Genomic DNA, 23,989 nt, shown 5'->3' on the forward strand with positions numbered 1-23,989 from the left:
ACCTATTGAAATAATCGAAAGATTGATAGTAGAATAGACATGAACATTTAAGTTGATATTGGATGGTGGGTGGACCGGCATGCATCTTTGTGGTAGTAATTAAAGTTAAAATTACAATTCATTTTAAATGTCAATGGTGTACCAGCTAAATTACAGTGGTCTGAAGGGATAGGTCCAATTCTATGATTGAAACGATACCCACCCTGTATTCAAGAGTATGTGTCGCAACCAATGGCGGGCACAACAAAAAAGCCTCAGAATAAGTAGGGTCTAAGCTACAACATACAGTGTGTTCAGACCCCTTGACTTTTTCTACATTTTGTTGTTACACCATAATGCTAAAATGGATTCAATTGTTTTTTTCTCATCAATCTACACACAATACCCTATAATAACAAAGCAAAAACTAGTTTTTAGAAATGTTTGCTAAAAAAAATTATATCGTATTTACATAAGTATTCAGACCCTTTACCCAGTACTTTGTTGAAGCAGTGATTACGGCTTYGAGTGTTCTTGGGTATGACACTACAAGCTTGGCACACCTGTATTTGGGGAGTTTCTCCTGTTCCTCTCTGCAGATTCTCTCAAGCTCTGTCAGGTTGGATGGGGAGAGTCGCTGCACAGCTATTTTCAGGTCTCTCTAGAGATGTTCGATCAGGTTCAAGTTCGGGCTCTGGCTGGGCCACTCGAGGACTTTGAGACTTGTCCCGAAGCCATTCCTGCGTTGTCTTGGCTGTGTGCTTAGGGTTGTTGTCCTGTTGGAAGGTGAACCTTCGCCTCAGTCTGAGGTCCTGAGCGCTTTGGAGCAGGTTTTCATCAAGGATCTCTCTGTACTTTGCTCCGTTCATCTTTCCCTCGATCCTAACTAGTCTGCCCGTCCCTGCTACTGAAAAACATCCCCACAGCATGATGCTGCCATCACGCTTCACCTTAGCGATGGTGCCAGGTTTCCTCCAGGTGTGATGCTTGGCACTCATGCCAAAGAATTCAATCTTGGTTTCATTGGACCAGAGAATTTTGTTTCTCATAGTCTGAGAGTCTTTTCATGCCTTTTGGCAAACTGCTGTGGTGGGGTATGCAAAATGGTTCAATTTGAGCCCCTCTATCTCCTGAATGTTTTGTCATTCCGGTCCAAAAAGTTACTTATTCCATGGGCAAACATGTATGGGAAGTTTTGTTTAAATCAAAAGAGTTGTTGTCAAAAAGTGATTGAATTCGTTGCATAGACACCAACAAGGCTATTATTTACTTCTCCATAAGACCTTAAGGCCTGTCACGTCTTCCAGGGGAATATATAAACCCCTAAACCCTCCTCATGTCTTTGTGTAGTGAAAGGGCTTGACGGTTCCACTCTTTCCATTCATAAAAGAAGAGGAGGTGGGGGGGTTGGATTGCGAGGCTCCAGCAGACAAAACAGGGCTAGTTTAATGGCAGCACCAGAGTCTCAGGGTGAAATGTTGACAGGCTCTTCTTCTCCTGTGATTTACTGGCGACTAACTTGACACATCTGTCAAGAGAGTCGCACACTCCTCCGTCAAACGACCTGGGCTGTGTCCTAAATGGCACCCTATTCCCTTTCTGGTCAAAAGTTGTGCACTATATAGGGAATTGGGTGCCATTTGGGATGCACCCCTGGAATGAAGTGGAAAGCATTTCTGTGAATTGAGAACCAACCACCTGAGACGAGAACCATGTGTCCTCACATAAAAGTCTGGGGCCTCTTAAAAAGTTATTTAAGATTGTTATAGGTTTTGGGGTTTTGCTCTATTTATTTTTCTCCCCAATTTCGTGGTATCCAATTGTTAGTAGTTACTGTCTTGTCTCATCGCTACAACTCCCGTACGGGCTCGGGAGAGACGAAGGTCGAGAGCCATGCGTCCTCCGAAACACAACCCAACTAAGCCTCACTGCTTCTTAACACAGAGCGCATCCAACCCGGAAGCCAGCCGCACCAATGTGTCGGAGGAAACACCGTACACCTAGCGACCTGGTTAGCACGCACTGCGCCCGGCCCGCCACAAGAGTCGCTAGTGCGCGATGAGACAAGGATATCCCTACCGGCCAAACCCTCCCTAACCCGGACGACACTAGGCCAATTGTGCGTCGCCCTCATGGACCTCCCGGTCGCGGCCGGCTGCGACAGAGCCTGGGCTCGAACCCAGAGTCTCTGCGACGCAGTGCCTTAGAACACTGCGCCACCCGGGAGGCCCTGCTCTATTTCATTTTTGACTTGAGTTTGGTTCTGTTTGCATGTGGTTTGCCCTAATTGAAATCATCCTTATTGGTCAGGATGTGTTGCACCTGTCGCCTCGCTAGTCAGTAGTTAGTTTCACCAGTGTTGGCACAGGTGCTATTTAAGAGCGGCTAGCAATACTTGGTGATTTGAAAAGTCATAGTCAATCGATTAATAATATAATAATACTTTTATCAAACATGTTTCTTTAATTTACAATCTGTAGAAACTATGAGAATAGAAATGTTCCAAACTTTTGTGAAGCATCGCAGCACAGTTGAAAAATATATGGCAAACAGATAGATTGCAGTGGTTGAATGGAGCTGAAGGGTGGGACTAATAACAACAAGATAAAAAATGTTAAATATTCTGTCTCTGTAAAATGTATATAGGTTCAGAACTTTTGTGAAATAGCACAGTTAAAAATAGATGGCAAATAGAAATAAAGCTGGATGGACATCAGAAATAGATGGGAAAGGTGGAGGTTAGAGGAAGGCCAGGACTAAAAACGAACAAAATATAACTATTGTAAAATAGATTGTGTCCGTATAATGTACCTAGTGTGTATAAGCTGGAAGTAGAAGCCTAAGTGTTGTTGTTTATTAGTTGACTCCAATTAGGAGAGGGGTGGTAGGGTTTGTGGGAAATAATACATGAAAATATATTTTTATTTGTATGTATTTATATATATATATATATATATATATATGTGTGTGTATGAAAAGCATCCATGGGGGGGTGCCTACTGAATTGGTTCTGGCTAAGAAAACGTGAGTAGGGTCTTAAACACCCACCATGGAAGCCCACTAGACTTGCCTGATAACATACAAATCAAAAGAAAAGAAAACCCACACCAACTTAGGTTAGGGAGTGAAAATAAATGTGGAGCAAACCACAAAGGGGAACACAAAATAAAAAGAGGTCTAGCTCTTCCAACATATATTTATGTTAACTCAGCAAAAAAAAGAAACGTCCCTTTTTCAGGACCCTGAAAAAGGGACGTTGTCTAATTCGTAAAAAGCTAAATAACTTCACAGATCTTCGTTGTAAAGGGTTTTAACACTGTTACTCATGCTTGTTGAATGAGCCATAAACAATTAATAAACATGCACCTGTGGAACTATCGTTAAGACACTAATAGCTTACAGACAGTAGGCAATTAAGGTCACAGTTATGAAAACTTAGGACACTAAAGAGGCCTTTCTACCGACTCTGAAAAACACCAAAAGAAAGATGCCCTGGGTCCCTGCTCAACTGCGTGAACGTGCCTTTGGCATGCTGCAAGGAGGCATGAGGACTGCAGATGTGGCCAGGGCAATAAATTGCAATGTCTGTACTGTGAGACGCCTAAGACAGGGCTACAGGGAGACAGGATGGACAGATGATCGTCCTCGCAGTGGCAGACCACGTGTAACAACACCTGCACAGGATCGGTACATCCGAACATCACACCTGCGGGACAGGTACAGGATGGCAACAACAACTGCCCGAGTTACACCAGGAACGTACAATCCCTCCATCAGTGTTCAGACTGTCCGCAATAGGCTGAGAGAAGCTTGTAGGCCTGTTGTAAGGCAGGTCCTCACCAGACATCACCGGCAACAACGTCGCCTATGGGCACAAACCCACTGTCGCTGTACCAGACAGGACTGGCAAAAAGTGCTCTTCACTGACGAGTCACGGTTTTGTCTCACCAGGGGTGATGCCTGACAGTAGCACAGAGAACATGCCATGGCTTGGGTAGCTGAATTCTTTGTCAATTTTCTGGGCCTGGTATAAAGGTCCTGGATGGCAGGGAGCTCGGTCCCAGTAATGTAATGGGTCGTCTGCACCACCCCTCTGTTGAGGGTGGTGCAGGTTGCCATACCAGGCGGTGATGCAGCCAGTCAAGATGCTCTCAATGGTGCAGTTATAGAACTTCTGGAGGATCTGAGGGCCCATCCCAAATCTCTTCAGCCTCCTGAGCGAGAAAAGGCGCTGCTGTGCTCTCTTCAGGACTGTGCTGGTGTGTGTGGACCACGTTAAGTCCTCAGTGATGTGGACACCGGAAACTTGAAGCTCTCCACCCGCTCCACTACAGCCCCTTCGATGTGGATGGGGGTATGCTCCCCCTGCTGTTTCCTGTAGTCCACGATCAGCACCTTTCGATGCATGGCGTCTTGCTGATTTTGAGGGAGAGATTATTGTCCTGGCACCATGTGGTCCAGAGTCAGATGCACTACTGCTCGGCCAGACTCCTGCGCAGTTGAAACCATTGTTGTTGGTATTGAGGTAACACAGACAGTTCAGTTGTATTCCCTTATTGAGTTGTTCATTTACCGAGAGTATGAACTTGAGGAATTACAACTATGTGGGAAGCATCCTTAACTTTCCTTATTTCAATTGTAATCCTTGTCAAACCTGTTCCAAACGTATGCTTCCTGACAGGCGGATTTTGATTACAATGATTATCATTTTTTTTATTGATAATTAGAATTATATCCTGTACAGTTTGATAAAAGACAAAATTAGAGGCCACAAAACCACCGCTCTGAAGGAAAATGAGGTCGCCGGCCAAGACTGTGCAACTCAATACGCACACCAGTCTATCCAGAAAATTACCCAAACAAAAACTTACTGGATCCATGTGCTGTGTGTAGTTAAATCCATTACCACCGACTCTAATTGGGAATCAAAACAATCTTTGGAGGTCTCTTAAGGCCACTGTCGGGTTGGTACACGCTCAGACTGAACGCCAGATTGAAAACCTAAAAGTAGGTGTGGTGAGTTACAGTGCACTGAATGCAGTTCATATCTCTCTCTTCTCTTCTTTTTCCGGTTATCTTCTATCGCTTCTCTCTGTCTCGCTCTCCTCTGTCTCCTCTTCTCGCTCTCTTCTCTCTGTCTCTCTCTCTTCTCTGGTCTGTCTCTTCTCTGGTCTGTCTCTGTCTCATCTGGTCTGTCTCTCTCTCTTCTCTGGTCTGTCTCTCTCTCTTCTCTGGTCTGTCTGTCTCTTCTCTGGTCTGTCTCTCTTCTCTGGTCTGTCTCTGGTCTGTCTCTGGTCTGTCTCTTGTCTGTCTCTTGTCTGTCTCTTCTCTGGTCTGTCTCTGTCTCTTNACACACACACACACACACACACACACACACACACACACACACACACACACGTGAGAGAGGGTGGTTAAGGGAGCATGTGGAAAAGGATATAGGTGATTGGAATGGATGATACACACACCTTAAACATAAACTTGAGGGATGACAGTGCATAGGAGACCACTTCAGTCTGAATAATGTTCCATACGTCTTGAGGAGTTTGACATGCGTTTCCTGTTCACTTGATATTACCTGCCCCCTGCAGACATCTGGACAAACTAGGACACTGTCCATTCACTTTGAAGGAACCTAGTGAGGTTGGTATATGAAATCACCCTCTGCTTTGGTATATGAAGTCAAATGAAATGGAGCAGTTGTTGTTGGGGGTTAACTGCTTTGCTGAAGGGCAGTAAGACAGATTTTTACCTTGTCGGCTCAGGGATTTGATCTTGCTGGCCCAACATTCCGACAGGCTAGACTTTGAGGAACGATTTTTTTCTGTGGGAATTTCAATTGTATTCATCGCATGAGCCCAATACAAATGGTGTAGGCTTTACAGTGAAATGCTTAATTGAAAGCTCTTTCGCAACGATGCAGTTAGATAAATAAAACATCTCATTCAGAAATCATGGGCATTAATATGGAATTGCTCCCTCCTTTGCTGATATAACAGCCTCCACTCTTCTGGGAAGGCTTTCCACTAGATGTAGGAACATTGCTGCAGGGACTTGATTCCATTCAGCCGAAAGAGCATTAGTGAGGTCGGGCACTGATGTCGGGCGATTAGACCTGGCTCGCAGTCTGCGTTCCAATTCATCCCAAAGGTGTTCGATGGGGTTGAGACCACGGCTCTGTTCAGGCCAGTCAAGTTCTTCTACATCGATCTCGACCATACCAATTCTGTATGGACCACGCTTTGTGCACGGGGGCATTGTCATGCTGAAACAGGAAAGGGCCTTACCCAAACTGTTACCACGAAGTTGGAAGCACAGAATCGTCTAGAATGTCTTTGTATGCTGTAGCGTTAAGATTTGCCTTCACTGGAACTAAGGAGCCTGAACCATGAAAAGCATCCCCAGACCATTATTTTTCCTCCACCAAACTATACAGTTGGCACTATGCATTGGGATAGGTAGCGTTCTCCTGACATCCGCCAAACCCAGATTCGTCAATCAAACTGCCAGATGGTGAAGCGTGTTTCATCACGCCAGACAACGCGTTTCCACTACTCTAGAGTCCAATGTCGGCGAGCTTTACACCACTCCAGCCGAGGCTTGGCATTACGCATGGTGATCTTCGGCTTGTGTGCGTTTGCTCGGCAATGGAAACCCATTTCATGAAGCACCTAATGAACAGTTCTTGTGCTGACGTTGCTTCCAGAGGCAGTTTGGAACTCGGTAGTGAGTGTTGCAACCCGAGGACAGATGATTCTTACGCGCTACACGCTTCAGCACTTGCCAGTCCCATTCTGTGAGCCTGTGTGGTCTACCATTTCGCGGCTGAGCTGTTGTTGCTCCTACTAGACGTTTCCACATCACAATAACAGCACTTACAGTTGACCAGGGCAGCTGTAGCAGGGCAGAAATTTGACAAACTGACGTGTTGGAAAGATGGCATCCTATGACGGTGCCACATTGAATGTCACTTTTCAGTAAGGCTATTCTACTGGCAATGTTTGTCTATGGGGATTGCATGGCTGTGTTTTCAATTTTCTACACCAGTCAACAACGGGTGTGGCTGAAATTGCCGAATCCACTCATTTGAAGGGGTGTCCACATACTTTTGTATAAACCCAGAAAACCCCCAGAAACTGCCCTTTTTCCAGGACCCTGTCTTTCAAAGATAATTCATAAAAATTCAAATAACTTCACAGATCTTCATTGTAAAGGGTTTAAACACTGTTTCCCATGCTTGTTCAATGATCCATAAACAATGATTTAACATGCACCTGTGGAACGGTCGTTAAGACACTAACAGCTTACAGACGGTAGGCAATTAAGGTTACAAATATGAAAACTTAGGACACTAAAGAGGCCTTTCTACCAACTCTGAAAAACACCAAAAGAAAGATGCCCAGGGTCCCTGCTCATCTGCGTGAACGTGCCTTAGGCATGCTGCAAGGAGGCATGAGGACTGCAGATGTGGCCAGGGCAATAAAATTTGCAATGTCCGTACTGTGAGACGCCTAAGAATGCGCTACAGGGAGACAGGACGGACAGCTGATCGTCCTCGCAGTGGCAGACCACGTGTAACAACACCTGCACCAGGATCGGTACATCGAACATCACACCTGCGCGGACAGGTACAGGATGGCAACAACAACTGCCCGAGTTACACCAGGAACGTACAATCCCTCCATCAGTGTTCAGACTGTCCGCAATAGGCTGAGAGAAGCTTGTAGGCCTGTTGTAAGGCAGGTCCTCACCAGACATCACCGCAACAACGTCGCCTATGGGCACAAACCCACTGTCGCTTACCAGACAGGACTGGCAAAAAGTGCTCTTCACTGACGAGTCACGGTTTTGTCTCACCAGGGGTGATGCCTGACAGTAGCACAGAGAACATGCCATGGCTTGGGTAGCTGAATTCTTTGTCAATTTTCTGGGCCTGGTATAAAGGTCCTGGATGGCAGGGAGCTCGGTCCCAGTAATGTAATGGGTCGTCTGCACCACCCCTCTGTTGAGGGTGGTGCAGGTTGCCATACCAGGCGGTGATGCAGCCAGTCAAGATGCTCTCAATGGTGCAGTAGTTATAGAACTTCTGGAGGATCTGAGGGCCCATCCCAAATCTCTTCAGCCTCCTGAGCGAGAAAAGGCGCTGCTGTGCTCTCTTCAGGACTGTGCTGGTGTGTGTGGACCACGTTAGTCCTCAGTGATGTGGACACCGGAAACTTGAAGCTTCCACCCCGCTCCACTACAGCCCCTTCGATGTGGATGGGGTATGCTCCCCTGCTGTTTCCTGTAGTCCACGATCAGCACCTTTCGATGCATGGCGTTTGCTGATTTTGAGGAGAGATTATTGTCCTGGCACCATGTGGTCCAGAGTCAGATGCACTACTGCTCGGCCAGACTCCTGCGCAATTGGAAACCATTGTTGTTGGTATGAGGTAACACAGACAGTTTAGTTGTATTCCCTTATTGAGTTTTTCATTAACGAAGTATGAACTTGAGGAATTACAACTATGTGGGAGCATCCTTAACTTTCCTTATTTCAAATTGTAATCCCTTGTCAAACCTGTTCCAAACGTATGCTTCCTGACAGGCGGATTTTGATTACAATGATTATCATTTTTTTTATTGATAATTAGAATTATATCCTGTACAGTTTGATTAAAGACAAAATTAGAGGCCACAAAACCACCGCTCTGAAGGAAAATGAGGTCGCCGGCCAAGACTGTGCAACTCAATACGCACACCAGTCTATCCAGAAAATTACCCAAACAAAAACTTACTGGATCCATGTGCTGTGTGTAGTTAAATCCATTACCACCGACTCTAATTGGGAATCAAAACAATCTTTGGAGGTCTCTTAAGGCCATGTCGGGTTGGTACACGCTCAGACTGAACGCCAGATTGAAAACCTAAAAGTAGGTGTGTTGAGTTACAGTGCACTGAATGCAAGTTCATATCTCTCTCTTCTCTTCTTTTCCGTTATCTTCTATCGCTTCTCTCTGTCTCGCTCTCCTCTGTCTCCTCTTCTCGCTCTCTTCTCTCTGTCTCTCTCTCTTCTCTGGTCTGTCTCTTTCTGGTCTGTCTCTGTCTCATCTGGCTGTCTCTTCTCTCTTTCTCTGGTCTGTCTCTCTCTCTTCTCTGGTCTGTCTGTCTCTTCTCTGGTCTGTCCTCTCTCTTGGTCTGTCTCTGGTCTGTCTCTGGTCTGTCTCTTGTCTGTCTCTTGTCTGTCTCTTCTCTGGTCTGTCTCTGTCTCTTCTCGGTCTGTCTCTGTCTCTTCTCTGGTCTGTCTCTGTCTCTTCTCTGGTCTGTCTCTGTCTCTTCTCTGGTCTGTCTCTCTCTCTCTCTGGTCTGTCTCTCTCTTCTCTGGTCTGTCTCTCTCTTCTCTGGTCTGTTCTCTTCTCTGGTCTGTCTCTGTCTCATCTGGTCTGTCTCTGTTCCTCTTCTCTGGTCTGTCTCTGTCTCTTCGCTGGTCTGTCTCTTCTTCTTTCTGTCTCTGTGAGCTCAAAGTGTTCCTGACATTTGGAGGCTCACCCAAGATAGGCACGTACGTGTGTGCTCACTCACACACAACACACACCTTCAATCTTCTCACACACACACACAACACACACACACACACACACCACACACACACACACACACACACACACACACACACACACAAACATCTGGGTAAATCCATTTGAATTCAATCACTTGTGTGACAGTACACTTTTTGATTTGAACAAAACATTCCATACATATAGTGAACAAAAAATATCAACGCAACATGCAACAATTTCTAATATTTTACTGAGTTACAGTTCATATAAAGAAATCAGTCAATTGAAAAACATTCATGAGTCCCTAATCTATGGATTTCACATGACTGGGAATACAGATAGGCATCTGTTTAGTCACAGATACTTTAAAAAGAAAGTAGGGGTGTGGATCAGATAAACCATTCAGTACCTTGTTGACCACCATTTTGCCTCATGCAGCCGAAATTGCAGGATATTGGCCAGAACTGGAACATGCTGTCATACACCTCGATCTAGAGCATCCCAAACATGCTCAATGGGTGACATGTCTGGTGAGTATGCAGGCCATGGAAAAACTGGGACATTTTCAGCTTCCAGAAATAATTTACAGATCCTTGTTGATGCATTATCATGCTGGAAATAAGAGCTGATGGTGTGGACGAATGACACACAATGGCCTCAGGATCTCTTCACGGTATCTCTGTGCATTCATATTGCCATCGATAAAATGCAATTGTGTTCGTTGTCCCATAGTTTACCGCCTGCCATAACCCTCAGCGCCACCATGGAGCACTCTGTTTACAATGTTGACATCAGCAAACCTTCCCTCACAACAGGGCCATACACGTGGTCTGCGGTTGTGAGGCCCGCGGTTGGACGTACTGCCAAATTCTCTAAAACTACGGTTTATGGAAAAGAATTGACATTCAATCCTCTGGCAACAACTCTGGTGGACTTTCCTGCAGTCAGCATGCCAATTGCATGCTACCTCAAAACTTGGACATCTGTGGCGTTGTGTTGTGCGACAAAACTGCACATTTTAGAGTGGCCTTTTATTGTCCCCAGCACAAAGTGTACCTCTAATGATCATGCTGTTTAATCAGCTTCTTGATATGCCACACCTGTCAGGTGGATAGATTGTCTTGTCAAAGGGGAAAAAGTCACTAACAGGAATTTAAACAATTTGTGCACAGCATTTGAGAGAAATACGATTTTTGTGCGTATGAAACACTTCTGGAATCTTTGAAACATGGCACAACACTTTGCATGTTGCGTTTATATTTTTGTCAGTGTATTTGCCCATTGTGAAAGTAGCTCACTCAGAGAGTGTTCAAAATATTCAAGAGATAAAGGTGCTCAAAGTTGAACCATTTTGCATTCCCCACCATACCATGAGACAATCCATGTCTTCATCACTGGAAAGGGAATACAGGTTGGGTGTCATGCTTTTGCTGATAAATGGACTAAAATGGGGAATAACATTTACATTTTCACCTTCAAATGGTACCCCAATGATGTTTGGAGGTCCACACATCAAGAGAATGTTAACTTGAATGGGAATATCAGTTTTAATTATTAACTGTCAAACCTCCATAGGAAACCTTATTGAAATAATCGAAAAAGATTGATAGTAGAATAGACATGAACATTTAATTGATATTGGATGGTGGGTGGACCGGCATGCCATCTTTGTGGTAGTAATTAAAGTTAAAATTACAAATTCATTTTAAATGTCAATGGTGTACCAGGTAAATTACAGTGGTCTGAAGGGATAGGTCCAATTCTATGATTGAAACGATACCACCCTGTATTCAAGAGTATGTGTCGCAACCAATGGCGGGCACAAACAAAAAAGCCTCAGAATAAGTAGGGTCTAAGCTACAACATACAGTGTGTTCAGACCCCTTGACTTTTTCTACATTTTGTTGTTACACCATAATGCTAAAATGGATTCAATTGTTTTTTTCTCATCAATCTACACACAATACCCTATAATAACAAAGCAAAAAACTAGTTTTTAGAAATGTTTGCTAAAAAAAAATTATATCGTATTTACATAAGTATTCAGACCCTTTACCAGTACTTTGTTGAAGCAGTGATTACGGCTTCGAGTGTTCTTGGGTATGACACACAAGCTTGGCACACCTGTATTTGGGGAGTTTCTCCTGTTCCTCTCTGCAGATTCTCTCAAGCTCTGTCAGGTGGATGGGGAGAGTCGCTGCACAGCTATTTTCAGGTCTCTCTAGAGATGTTCGATCAGGTTCAAGTTCGGGCTCTGGCTGGGCCACTCGAGGACTTGAGACTTGTCCCGAAGCCATTCCTGCGTTGTCTTGGCTGTGTGCTAGGGTTGTTGTCTGTTGGAAGGTGAACCTTCGCCTCAGTCTGAGGTCCTGAGCGCTTTGGAGCAGGTTTTCATCAAGGATCTCTCTGTACTTTGCTCCGTTCATCTTTCCCTCGATCCTAACTAGTCTGGCCCGTCCCTGCTACTGAAAAACATCCCCACAGCATGATGCTGCCATCACGCTTCACCTAGCGATGGTGCCAGGTTCCTCCAGGTGTGATGCTTGGCACTCATGCCAAAGAATTCCAATCTTTGGTTTCATTGGACCAGAGAATTTTGTTTCTCATAGTCTGAAGTCTTTTTCATGCCTTTTTGGCAAACTGCTGTGGTGGGGTATGCAAAATGGTTCAATTTGAGCCCCTCTATCTCCTGAATGTTTTGTCATTCCGGTCCAAAAAGTTACTTATTCCATGGGCAAACATGTTGGGAAGTTTTGTTTAAATCAAAAGAGTTGTTGTCAAAAAGTGATTGAATTCGTTGCATAGACACCACAAGGCTATTATTTACTTTCCCATAAGACCTTAAGGCCTGTCACGTCTTCCAGGGGAATATATAAACCCCTAAACCCTCCTCATGTCTTTGTGTAGTGAAAGGGCTTGACGGTTTCCACTCTTTCCATTCATAAAGAAGAGGAGGTGGGGGGGTTGGATTGCGAGGCTCCAGCAGAACAAAACAGGGCTAGTTTAATGGCAAGCACCAGAGTCTCAGGGTGAAATGTTGACAGGCTCTTCTTCTCCTGTGATTTACTGGCGACTAACTTGACACATCTGTCAAGAGAGTCGCACACTCCTCCGGCAAACGACCTGGGCTGTGTCCTAAATGGCACCCTATTCCCTTTCTGGTCAAAAGTTGTGCACTATATAGGGAATTGGGTGCCATTTGGGATGCACCCCTGGAATGAAGTGGAAAGCATTTCTGTGAATTGAGAACCAACCACCTGAGACGAGAACCATGTGTCCTCACATAAAAAGTCTGGGGCCTCTTTAAAAAGTTATTTAAGATTGTTATAGGTTTTGGGGTTTTGCTCTATTTATTTTTCTCCCCAATTTCGTGGTATCCAATTGTTAGTAGTTACTGTCTTGTCTCATCGCTACACTCCCGTACGGGCTCGGAGAGACGAGGTCGAGAAGCCATGCGTCCTCCGAAACACAACCCAACTAAGCCTCACTGCTTCTTAACACAGAGGCGCATCCAACCCGGAAGCCAGCCGCACCAATGTGTCGGAGGACACCGTACACCTAGCGACCTGGTTAGCACGCACTGCGCCCGGCCGCCACAAGAGTCGCTAGTGCGCGATGAGACAAGGATATCCCTACCGGCCAAACCCTCCCTAACCCGGACGACACTAGGGCCAATTGGTGCGTCGCCCTCATGGACCTCCCGGTCGCGGCCGCTGCGACAGAGCCTGGGCTCGAACCCAGAGTCTCTGCGACCGCAGTGCCTCTAGAACACTGCGCCACCCGGGAGGCCCTGCTCTATTTCATTTTTGACTTGAGTTTGGTTCTGTTTGCATGTGGTTTGCCCTAATTGAAATCATCCTTATTGGTCAGGATGTGTTGCACCTGTCGCCTCGCTAGTCAGTAGTTAGTTTCACCAGTGTTGGCACAGGTGCTATTTAAGAGCGGCTAGCAATACTTGGTGATTTGAAAAGTCATAGTCAATCGATTAATAATATAATAATACTTTTATCAAACATGTTTCTTTAATTTACAATCTGTTAGAAACTATGAGAATAGAAATGTTCCAAACTTTTGTGAAGCATCGCAGCACAGTTGAAAAATATATGGCGAAACAGATAGATTGCAGTGGTTGAATGGAGCTGAAGGGTGGACTAATAACAAACAAGATAAAAAAATGTTAAAATATTCTGTCTCTGTAAAATGTATATAGTTCAGAACTTTTGTGAAATAGCACAGTTAAAAATAGATGGCAAATAGAAATAAAGCTGGATGGACATCAGAAATAGATGGGAAAGGTGGAGGTTAGAGGAAGGCCAGGACTAAAAACGAACAAAATATAACTATTGTAAAATAGATTGTGTCCGTATAATGTACCTAGTGTGTATATAAGCTGGAAGTAGAAGCCTAAGTGTTGTTGTTTATTAGTTGACTCCAATTAGGAGAGGGGTGGTAGGGTTTGTGGAAATAATACATGAAAATATATTTTTATTTGTATGTATTATATATATATATATATATATATATATGTGTGTGTATGAAAAGCATCCATGGGGGGGTGCTACTGAATTGGTTCTGGCTAAGAAAACGTGAGTAGGGTCTTAAACACCCACCATGGAAGCCCACTAGACTTGCCTGATAACATACAAATCAAAAGAAAAGAAACCCACACCAACTTAGGTTAGGGAGTGAAAATAAATGTGGAGCAAACCACAAAGGGGAACACAAAATAAAAAGAGGTCTAGCTCTTCCAACAATATTTTATGTTAACTCAGCAAAAAAAAGAAACGTCCCTTTTTCAGGACCCTGAAAAGGGACGTTGTCTAATTCGTAAAAAGCTAAATAACTTCACAGATCTTCGTTGTAAAGGTTTTAACAATGTTACTCAGCTTGTTGAATGAGCCATAAACAATTATAAACATGCACCTGTGGAACTATCGTTAAGACACTAATAGCTTACAGACAGTAGGCAATTAAGGTCACAGTTATGAAAACTTAGGACACTAAAGAGGCCTTTCTTACCGACTCTGAAAAACACCAAAAGAAAGATGCCCTGGGTCCCTGCTCACTGCGTGAACGTGCCTTTGGCATGCTGCAAGGAGGCATGAGGACTGCAGATGTGGCCAGGGCAATAAATTGCAATGTCTGTACTGTGAGACGCCTAAGACAGGGCTACAGGGAGACAGGGATGGACAGATGATCGTCCTCGCAGTGGCAGACCACGTGTAACAACACCTGCACAGGATCGGTACATCCGAACATCACACCTGCGGGACAGTGTACAGATGGCAACAACAACTGCCCGAGTTACACCAGGAACGCACATCCCTCCATCAGTGCTCAGACTGTCCGCAATAGGCTGAGAGAGGCTGGACTGAGAGCTTGTAGGTCTGTTGTAAGGCAGGTCCTCACCAGACATCACCGGACACAACGTTTGCTGGACCAGACAGGACTGGCAAAAGTGCCTCTCACTGACGAGTCGCGGTTTTGTCTCACCAGGGGTGATGGTCGGATTATCGTCGAAGGAATGGAGCGTTACACCGAGGCCTGTACTCTGGAGCGGGATCGATTTGGAGGTGGAGGGTCCGTCATGGTCTGGGGCGGTGTCACAGCATTATCAGACTGAGCTTGTGTCATTGCAGGCAATTCTCAACACTGTGTGTTACAGGGAAGACATCCTCCTCCCTCATGTGTACCCTTCCTGCAGGCTCATCCTGACATGACCCTCCAGCATGACAATCCCACCAGCCATACTGCTCGTTCTATCGTGATTTCCTGCAAGACAGGAATGTCAATGTTCTGCCATGGCCAGCGAAAGAGCCCGGATCTCAATCCATATTGAACACGTCTGGGACCTGTTGGATCGGAGGGTGAGGGCTAGGGCCATTCCCCCCAGAAATGTCTGTGAACTTGCAGGTGCCTTGGTGGAAGAGTGAGGCAACATCTCACAGCAAGAACTGGCAAATCTGGTGCAGTCCATGAGGAGGAGATGCACTGCAGTACTTAATGCAGCTGGTGGCCACACCAGATACTGACTGTTACTTTTGATTTTGACCCCCCCCCCTTTGTTCAGGGACACGTTATTCCATTTATGTTAGTCACATGTCTGTGGAACTTGTTCAGTTTGTGTCTCAGTTGTTGAATCTTATGTTCATACAAATATTTACACATTAAGTTTGCTGAAAATAAACGCAGTTGACAGTGAGAGGACGTTTCTTTTTTTGCTTAGTTTATATATATGAACTACTGTTCAAAAGTTTGGGTCACTCAGAAATGTATTTGTTTTTGAAAGAAAAGCAAATTTTTTCCCCATTAAAATAACATCAAATTGATTAGAAATACAGTGTAGACATTGTTAATGTTGTAAATGACTATTGTAGCTGGAAACGGCAGATTGTCTTTTATGGAATATCTACATAGTTGGATAGAGGCCCATTATCAGCAACCATCACTCCTGTGTTCCAATGGCACGTTGTGTTAGCTAATCCAAGTTATCATTTTAAAAGGCTAATTGAGCATTATAAAACCCTTTTGCAGTTATGTTAGCACAGCTGAAAACTGTTGTGGTGATTAAATAAGCAATAAAACTGGCCTTCTTTAGACTAGTTGAGTATCTGGAGCATCAGCATTTGTAGGATGCTAACAGGCCAGAAACAAAGGCTTTCTTCTGAAACTTGTCAGTCTATTCTTGTTCTGAGAAATGAAGGCTATTCCATGCAAGGAATTGCCAAGAAACTGAAAATCTCGTACAACGCTGTGTACTACTCCCTTCACAGAACAGCGCAAACTGTCTCTAACCAGAATAGAAAGAGGAGTGGGAGGCCCTGGTGCACAACTGAGCAAGAGGACAAGTACATTAGAGTGTCTAGTTTGAGAAACAGACACCTCACAAATCCTTAACTGGCAGCTTCATTAAATAGTACCCGCAAAACAGCAAAACACCAGTCTCAACATCAACAGTGAAGAGGCGACTCCGGGATGCTGGCCTTCTAGGCAGAGTTCCTCTGTCCTGTGTCTGTTCTTTTGCACATCTTAATCTTTTATTTTTATTGGCCAGTCTGAGATATAGCTTTTTCTTTGCAACTCTGCTTAGCAGTACAGCATCCCGGAGTCACTTCTTCACTGTTGACGTTGAGACGTTTTTATATATATTATATATATATATAAATTGTTGTCGGGACCTGTGGTCCGTATTGTCCCCGTTTTGGGTCCGGATCTGCTCCACCAGTTGAGTATGAGGACTCTAGAGAATAGAATGGGGGGGAAAGACTACCCTACCTGGTCATTGTGTGTGGTTGTGTCTCCTGTAAAGCACTTTGTGACAACTGCTGATGTAAAAAGGGCTTTTTGTGATTGATTAATAATAATTATATCATTGATTGATTGCTTGTTTCTCCATCTTTAGGGTTGCCAGCGGATCGTGGAGGACTGGCAGAGGATCCTAATGGTTCGCTCGCTGGTCATCAACCCCCACGAGGACATGCGGACCTGGCTCAAGTACGCCAGTCTCTGTGGCAAGAGTGGACGTCTGGTGAGTTCACTAGCACAGGAACAGCTAATGGGTCATTTGCCAAATGCATCAAAATAGGAATGTCAGTAAGGGTTATTTTTTTCAACCGGTTAGTCTCCACCATCAACCAGTTATCCTTGAAAAAACATGTATGAAAGCATGATTTGATGCACTCCGTTGTTTAGCTCACGTTTTATGAAGTGTAACATTTCGACCAGGCCTGGACAAAACGTTGCACTCAATAAAACAAAGGGAACATTCACCGGTATCTGGGTATTGATTTCTTTGTCATAAATGGCAACAACAACAAAAAATACACGATTTGTGGTGTTTAGTGACCAACTTGTTTGGCACTTTAACTAATGCATTTCCCTTCAGATACAGCTATAAGCTGTTGTATCAGGTTGAGTTCAAGTGATGTCATTGTCACTTGACATTAGTACAACCAGAATGGAAGGAATTTGCTAAAACAATTCTTTAAATTGTTTGTGTCAATCCAAGGGGGAATCTATTCTACTGGATTTGGATTCTTACTGACATCCCTTTTTTTCCAGTGAACTCAGCTCTCACTGGAACGACTGTGCAAATGTAACGCACCTCTCAGAAATGGCACTGTTTAGAAACCGTACCTCAAACCCGTTTAATGAAAGTGTCACCGTTTTCCCTCTCTGGTGCCAGTTTTATTGCCAGTGATTGTGGGGATTGCAGGCACCCGACCAGCTTTCCAATTGTGACGCAATCCTTTCAGAACGTTCCGGTATGATGTCAGAATTGTGGAGGTTTTCACTCAAAGGAGCGAACATCAATCGACGAGCGAAGAACGTGATTATGGGCAAACGAGCAACATCTAAAAGAATGCCTGCACTGTTTTAAAAGGCCCTTCCACAGGGGTCAATGGTTAGTTACTCCCTCCACAGTAGTGTGGTATACTTAAGCTGTTTATTTAGCAAGAGGTTCAAATGAGCCTGGGGAAATCTGGGGGTCTACGTCCATGGGAGTTGGAAGCTAGGGCGGTGGTTCTCAAACATTTCCTCGGGACTTCCACAATATTGTTGGAGCCGTTAACTAGCAAACCTGATTCAGCTAATCAAGGGCTTGATTATTAGTTGAATTAGGCGTGCTAGCTCTGGAAAATATCAACTATGTGAACTGGCTGGGGGTCCCTGACTAGAGGTCTGAGTGGGCAATAGGAGACTGACCTTCAGGTTTTCACCGTTGAGCCCCTTTCTTCCACTTTGGCATTGCTCTGCGGCTGACACTATGCTGCACCTAGCCTCGTTGTGTACAGTTTGGGTTTGTGCGTGTGTGAGGTTGAGTATTATGAACAATTATGATTATGGATCAATGTGGATCTCTTTTCTCCCAGGCGTTGGCCCACAAGACCCTGGTCCTTCTCCTGGGGGTGGACCCCTCGAAGCAGCTGGACCACCCGCTGCCCACCGCCCACCCCCACGTTACCTATGCCTACATGAAGTACATGTGGAAGAGCCAACACAAGGTATAGTAGCTATACTGTTGTTGCAGGCTTTCTCTGTAGCTGAAGAAAAAAAAAAATGTTTTCTCATTGTTGTGCAACGTAAGGAAATGCAGGGCTGTAATGTGTAGGTTCATGAAATATTGTGGACTGTTATGTGTTAGGGAATCAACTGAAGAGCATAAATAACCCAGCAGGGAAAAATGTCACGTCATTCCAACCACACCATTAGAGCAACAGGGGGACCGGTCGATATATAATATTCTCCCACACACACACACACAAACTTCCACCCACCCCCAGACCACACACACCTTTACACACACACCTTCTCCCCCCCTCACACACACCATTCTACCACGTGTTCCAAAGTTCCTGGCTCTCCCAGTGTGGGTCTCATTAGGGAAGTGTTGGGGATGCTGGGGCTTGGGCTTACGTAAGTGTGAGCGTGCCGCTCCTGGTGCCTGCCACAGGGCTATACTAAGTCCCAGCTGCAGGAGCCGCTCACAAGGCAGGAATCTTAATGACACATGCACCCCAGTCCCTGCCAGAGAGGAGCCATCCATCCCCCCTCTGGACTCTTTGGACTGGGACTGGAACAACGGGGTCCTGTCCAGTATGGGGGGGAAACGTTTTGAAACGGTGAGGCGTTAGGTTCTATAAGAAAGCAGATTTTAGTTTTCGGTTGCTTAAGGTTTTGCGACACCCTGCCCTACTGAACTCTTCAGAAACCCTCCCCAACGGAAGGCAAAAGATAAACGCAGTTAAATATAAAGAGAAACACAGTCAAATATAACTCTTGTCAGATGTGAGGGGGTGATGTCATAGAGCGTTGGCGACAGCATTCACAGGAGTTGAGTTAAATCCCCGTTTTGAATGAGAGTCCCTTGCCCCCCCCCCCCCCCCCTGTTGTTCCTCTGTCCCCCATCAGATCGAAGCCTTCCAGCACATGCAGCACTTTGTCCAGGGGATGCAGCAGCAGGCCCAGCATGCCATCGCCGCCGAGGACCAGCAACACAAGCAGGAGCTCCACAAGCTTATGGCCAGGTCAGGACTCCTACCACAACTACATTAGGGGGGAAAAAACTAATGTTTTTATTGCAGTGTGTGCTTGAATTCATTTATATACACACACCTTTTCCCAGCCCTCATGTTCTCTCTCACCTAAAAGGGTCACGTACAGAGAGCTGTGCTCTTTCTCCATGACCGTGACCCAACCCTGGTCGTAATACTCCTCCACTCCCTCCCTCGCTCCTTGTACTGGCATTTAGTTTTGCAAACCCGGACAAGTTTAGTCTCTTTTCATTCTACGCAATCACTCACCCCTCAGCCAACGGGCATCCAGGAATCCAGCTACTTATCTTCAACCAAATGTGGCATTGTGTCCACGGGTACTGGAAACCAGGTGTGTCTCTGGCAAGCGAGAACTGTCAGCACCTGGCTGGGCCTACACCCACACCACAGCCCAGCATGTCCCATACTGGCCGGGTGTTGCCCTCTGCCTCTTCACCCTGTCTCCTGTCACATTCTACCATCTTCACCTCTTCTCTCTGTAAGAATAGTTGATGTTTTGTGTTTTGACACAAAATGGCTGCCCAACTATACCTTCAGCGTACGAATGCTGAGCAATGGCAGTGGACGAGTAACATGAGCAGCTGGTCCCGGATCTGTGCTGTGGTTTAGCCTGACGGCCAAGGTTAGAACTGGGGATGGACACGCTGAATTGAGATCAGTTATGGGCAGAAAGGGACTTTCTCTATTCCTGTTGGAAGCTCTTCCCATTTGCAACAACACCCTTTTTTGCAATGCTCCCAATCACCATTGCTCGTCGCATGTATTTTTGTTTTGTGCTTGTGTATACCGTCAACGGATGAAATATAGAAAGACTCACGTTTTCAGAATGCCTCTACAAGACATGATAGCCTAAGGAAATTGTTTGTATGCTTGACGGGCCCATGAAAATACTTCCAGCACGATTCCCCAAACCCCATTCCCCAAAGCGCTCTCCTTCATAGAGTGGACTTCAAATGTAGCGCCCGAGGGAATCTCAGAGGCCAGTTATTTTGGGGAAAGTTTACTTCTGACACACCAGGTTTTGTGTGTGTTTATGTGTGAGGTTTTACTCAGTAAAATACTGTGTTTCACGTTAGCCTCCAAATGAACACAAGCAGGGGTAAAAAAACAGTGCTTGAGCTTTATGGGTTGAATGTATTGAAACTTAGGTCAGCAGACGAGCCTACTTACAGTAAAAGGTACGGTTAAAAGGCTTCTCTTAGACACGCACACACACACAGGAGACGAGCCTTCTTACAGTAAAACACTCATCTTAGAGGCACACACACAATGCACACAATATACATACCTCATCATTCTTATAAGGCAACAAGCTAACAGGAAACCAGGAAAGGAGTGTTTCATACCTGCTGTTGCACTTCCAGATTCTAGTTGTCTGTGGAATGGTCGTCTCCACTGTTTTCTTCCAGACGTGCTGACACACTTTCCTGCAAATGGGTTGGCACTGTGGAATGGCGTACACCTGGTCTGTACACCCACACACACACATACACACACCACCATTTTCCATCCCCGAAAGAATTCATTGTAATTTCAGCGATATGTATTTGCATGTTACGACGCAATGATCATGATAAGACCTGCAATCTCCGGTCTGAGGTTCTGTGGTAACAGAGAAGCACTTCTGGCACTAGTGGTTCTCCCATGCAGATGGTTTTCCTGTGTTTTTCCCTGAAGTGTTTTGTCAGAGGTGACCTGAACCAGTACTGTATTTTCACATGGAAAAAGCACTCCACAGCGTTACGCAATACTAATGGATCATTTATTAGAAGTGCTCTCTGGAAACGGGTGCAGCGTACAGTTAGGAGCTGAGGGACGGATGGCTGCGAATTCTTCGCCAGTTCCTGGTCAGACGTGTTATAAACCAATCACGAGCTTGGCCCATGTAAATCAAACACGACTCGATTATTTGGCAGTTTGCCTCGAGTGTCTGTGTTTTTTTTATGATGATTGATATAGCAAGCACAACCACTGGGAAGACCGACCACGAGGCAATGTTCCCTCACACTCACCACCAATATAAAACATCGAAAATCACTTAATTGATGCCAAAACCTTTCAGTAGCTAATGCGCCACTGCTTTTAGTAATGACGCCTAAGTATGATAAATGTCTTTGCGCAATTTCCAAGTTTTCCCATCATTCTCTTCTATTTTAAGGGGCTGCACTAGTACTGCGTTGAACATCCATTGCCAACTCCCCCAGACAACTTGTGATGACAGCGAGCACAGTGTATAAGATAACTTCCCCAACAATGTTTTAAAATTGTTACCACAGAACAGACGTTTCTCATAGTAAAGTTAAAGGTGGATTCAGTTAATATCCATTTTCTCCAGAAGTGTCCCACAGATCTTGGCCTTAGGCCTAGGTAAGCATGTCAGTGGCCATACAGGGCAATAGAGGGTAGAGAGGTGTGTGTGGACGAGCCTGGCATTAGAGAGGGGAGATGGACTGCCAGGAAACACCACCTGGAAAGCGTTCATCACACTAACTAACTAGTGTAACAGACTTGGTGTAAGAGCTTCATCTCACATACCAGCCCTTATAGCTGTTGACATGATTGTGTGTTGCTAAGGAAATTTATCGGACTCTGATGCAGCCCTGGGCCCGTATTCACAAACGTCTCAGAAAAGGAGCGCTGATCTAGGACCAGGGGGCTCATTTATCAACCGTGTGTAAATTCCGTACTAAATTCTGACATGCGTGGAGATCCTAGGATTTGCATGCGTCACAAATGATATGCGTTTATCAAACTGTCGCAGGCAACATATACTGTCGCACATGTTTTCATTGATAAATCAGAGCCATATTACATTTGTGCAGTGATGAACAAGCGCTATAATCTCGCCTGGAAAACTTCCTCCGTTCAGCTTTTATGGTAATAAAAACGCCCTCATTTGCTGTATGATTTGGAGGAGATGTTGGAACTGGGCCATGATCATTCCTAAAAGAAAGCGCAATGGCAAATGTTATCACATTTCTGTAGAGGAGTGGACAGAATGTTGCAGTGACTTTTCCAAACAAAAAATGCATGCTGCCTAGCGAGTGCCACAACACTGGCCGCACATTCTGCAAGATTGATTGTCCTTTCGACCAATTTAAAAGTAAATGCTACAGCCCACACTTCTCACTTCTATGCAAAAGATACATTGTTTATCAATACATGATTGTGTGTCTCCTACCTTTGGTATAGGATCTGAAATTAAATAGGCTAGGATATGATGTCGTGCTCCTAATCCTATCACGCAGCAATACTGTAGCCTACCCATACTGTCACATACTGTCAAGGCTACCGGTCTATTTACTTTCGAGCGTGCTTGGCTATTGTATTAGTGATTGATAAATGGTAGCCTACTTTCTGTTGTGTAGTGGAAATAATACAATTTAAAATACCAACGGCAAATGCATATTTTATCATTAGGCCTACGTTTTAATGTTTTTATTAGCCTACCATTATTAGTATTCCTGTGCATCAAACACCACCTATTTCCCCCAAAGGAACAGTAAGCCCATTTGCTTGCTATACAGTTGATCAACCTTCTGGTGATTTGCGTGGAGTTCAACATTTTATAAATACCAACCTTTGCGGGAAAACTGCACGCATGGTTTTGAGTATTTTTTGTGCTCATGCAACTTCATAAATGAGGCCCCAGGTACTAAGTGTCCATATAAAGGGTCTCAAGAGTAGGAGTGCTGATTTAGGATCAGTTTTGCCTTTCAGATCACAAACAAATAAAATTACATGGATAGGAGGGAACCTGATTCTCGATCAGCACTCCTACTCTGAGACACTTCACGAGCGTGGGCCGTATTCTGCTGACGATCTATATAGTGACCAAGACTGTCTCTCCCTATCCCTCTCTCTCTCTCCCCCTCAATCCCTCCTTTCCTAGGTGCTTCCTGAAGCTGGGTGAGTGGCAGCTCAGTCTTCAGGGAATTAACGAGAGCACCATCCCCAAAGTGCTGCAGTACTACAACCACTCCACGGAGCACGACCGCAACTGGTACAAGGTCAGTGACCCTCTCACGTTTAACCACTCCCCTCCAACCCCTGTCACTCCCATCAGCATTCACGCTGTGGACCTCGTGCTGACTCCTCCATTTACTTAACATACGGTTTGTATGTTATTAGAGACAGTTGATTTGAAAGGAACCACGGGCACCTTTGAGCTTGTATAGGCCCATGCCCACACTGCAGGAAAGCCACGCTCTTCCTCTATTGAGAGCTCCCCCCTCACATCTCTCAGTAGCTTCTTACATAACAACTGAGAACATGATCGACATCTGTTTAGACCCAGAACATTCCCCAGAGGGCCGGACTCCTCCAGGACATCTCACGCATCCATCAGTAAACCGGAAACGAATTGGCTAACGGACTGGAAGTTGATGTGATAAGTGCGATAACATTAGTTCAAAC

At 45.0% G+C, this 23,989-nt stretch overlaps 1 protein-coding gene across 1 annotated transcript in view; it reads left to right on the plus strand.

Annotated features, from left to right (window-relative positions):
• Positions 1-23,989, plus strand: part of LOC112068245 (serine/threonine-protein kinase mTOR-like) — a 136,571-nt gene that overhangs the window by 97,771 nt on the left and 14,811 nt on the right. Inside the window, 4 exon segments of the mRNA XM_024135341.2 lie at positions 16,921-17,046; positions 18,392-18,523; positions 19,431-19,546; positions 23,466-23,583. Of these exon segments, the coding sequence (XP_023991109.1) occupies positions 16,921-17,046; positions 18,392-18,523; positions 19,431-19,546; positions 23,466-23,583 (492 nt within the window).

Source organism: Salvelinus sp. IW2-2015, unplaced genomic scaffold (genome assembly GCF_002910315.2).
Source record: "Salvelinus sp. IW2-2015 unplaced genomic scaffold, ASM291031v2 Un_scaffold345, whole genome shotgun sequence".
NCBI classification, from domain to species: Eukaryota; Metazoa; Chordata; class Actinopteri; order Salmoniformes; family Salmonidae; genus Salvelinus; species Salvelinus sp. IW2-2015.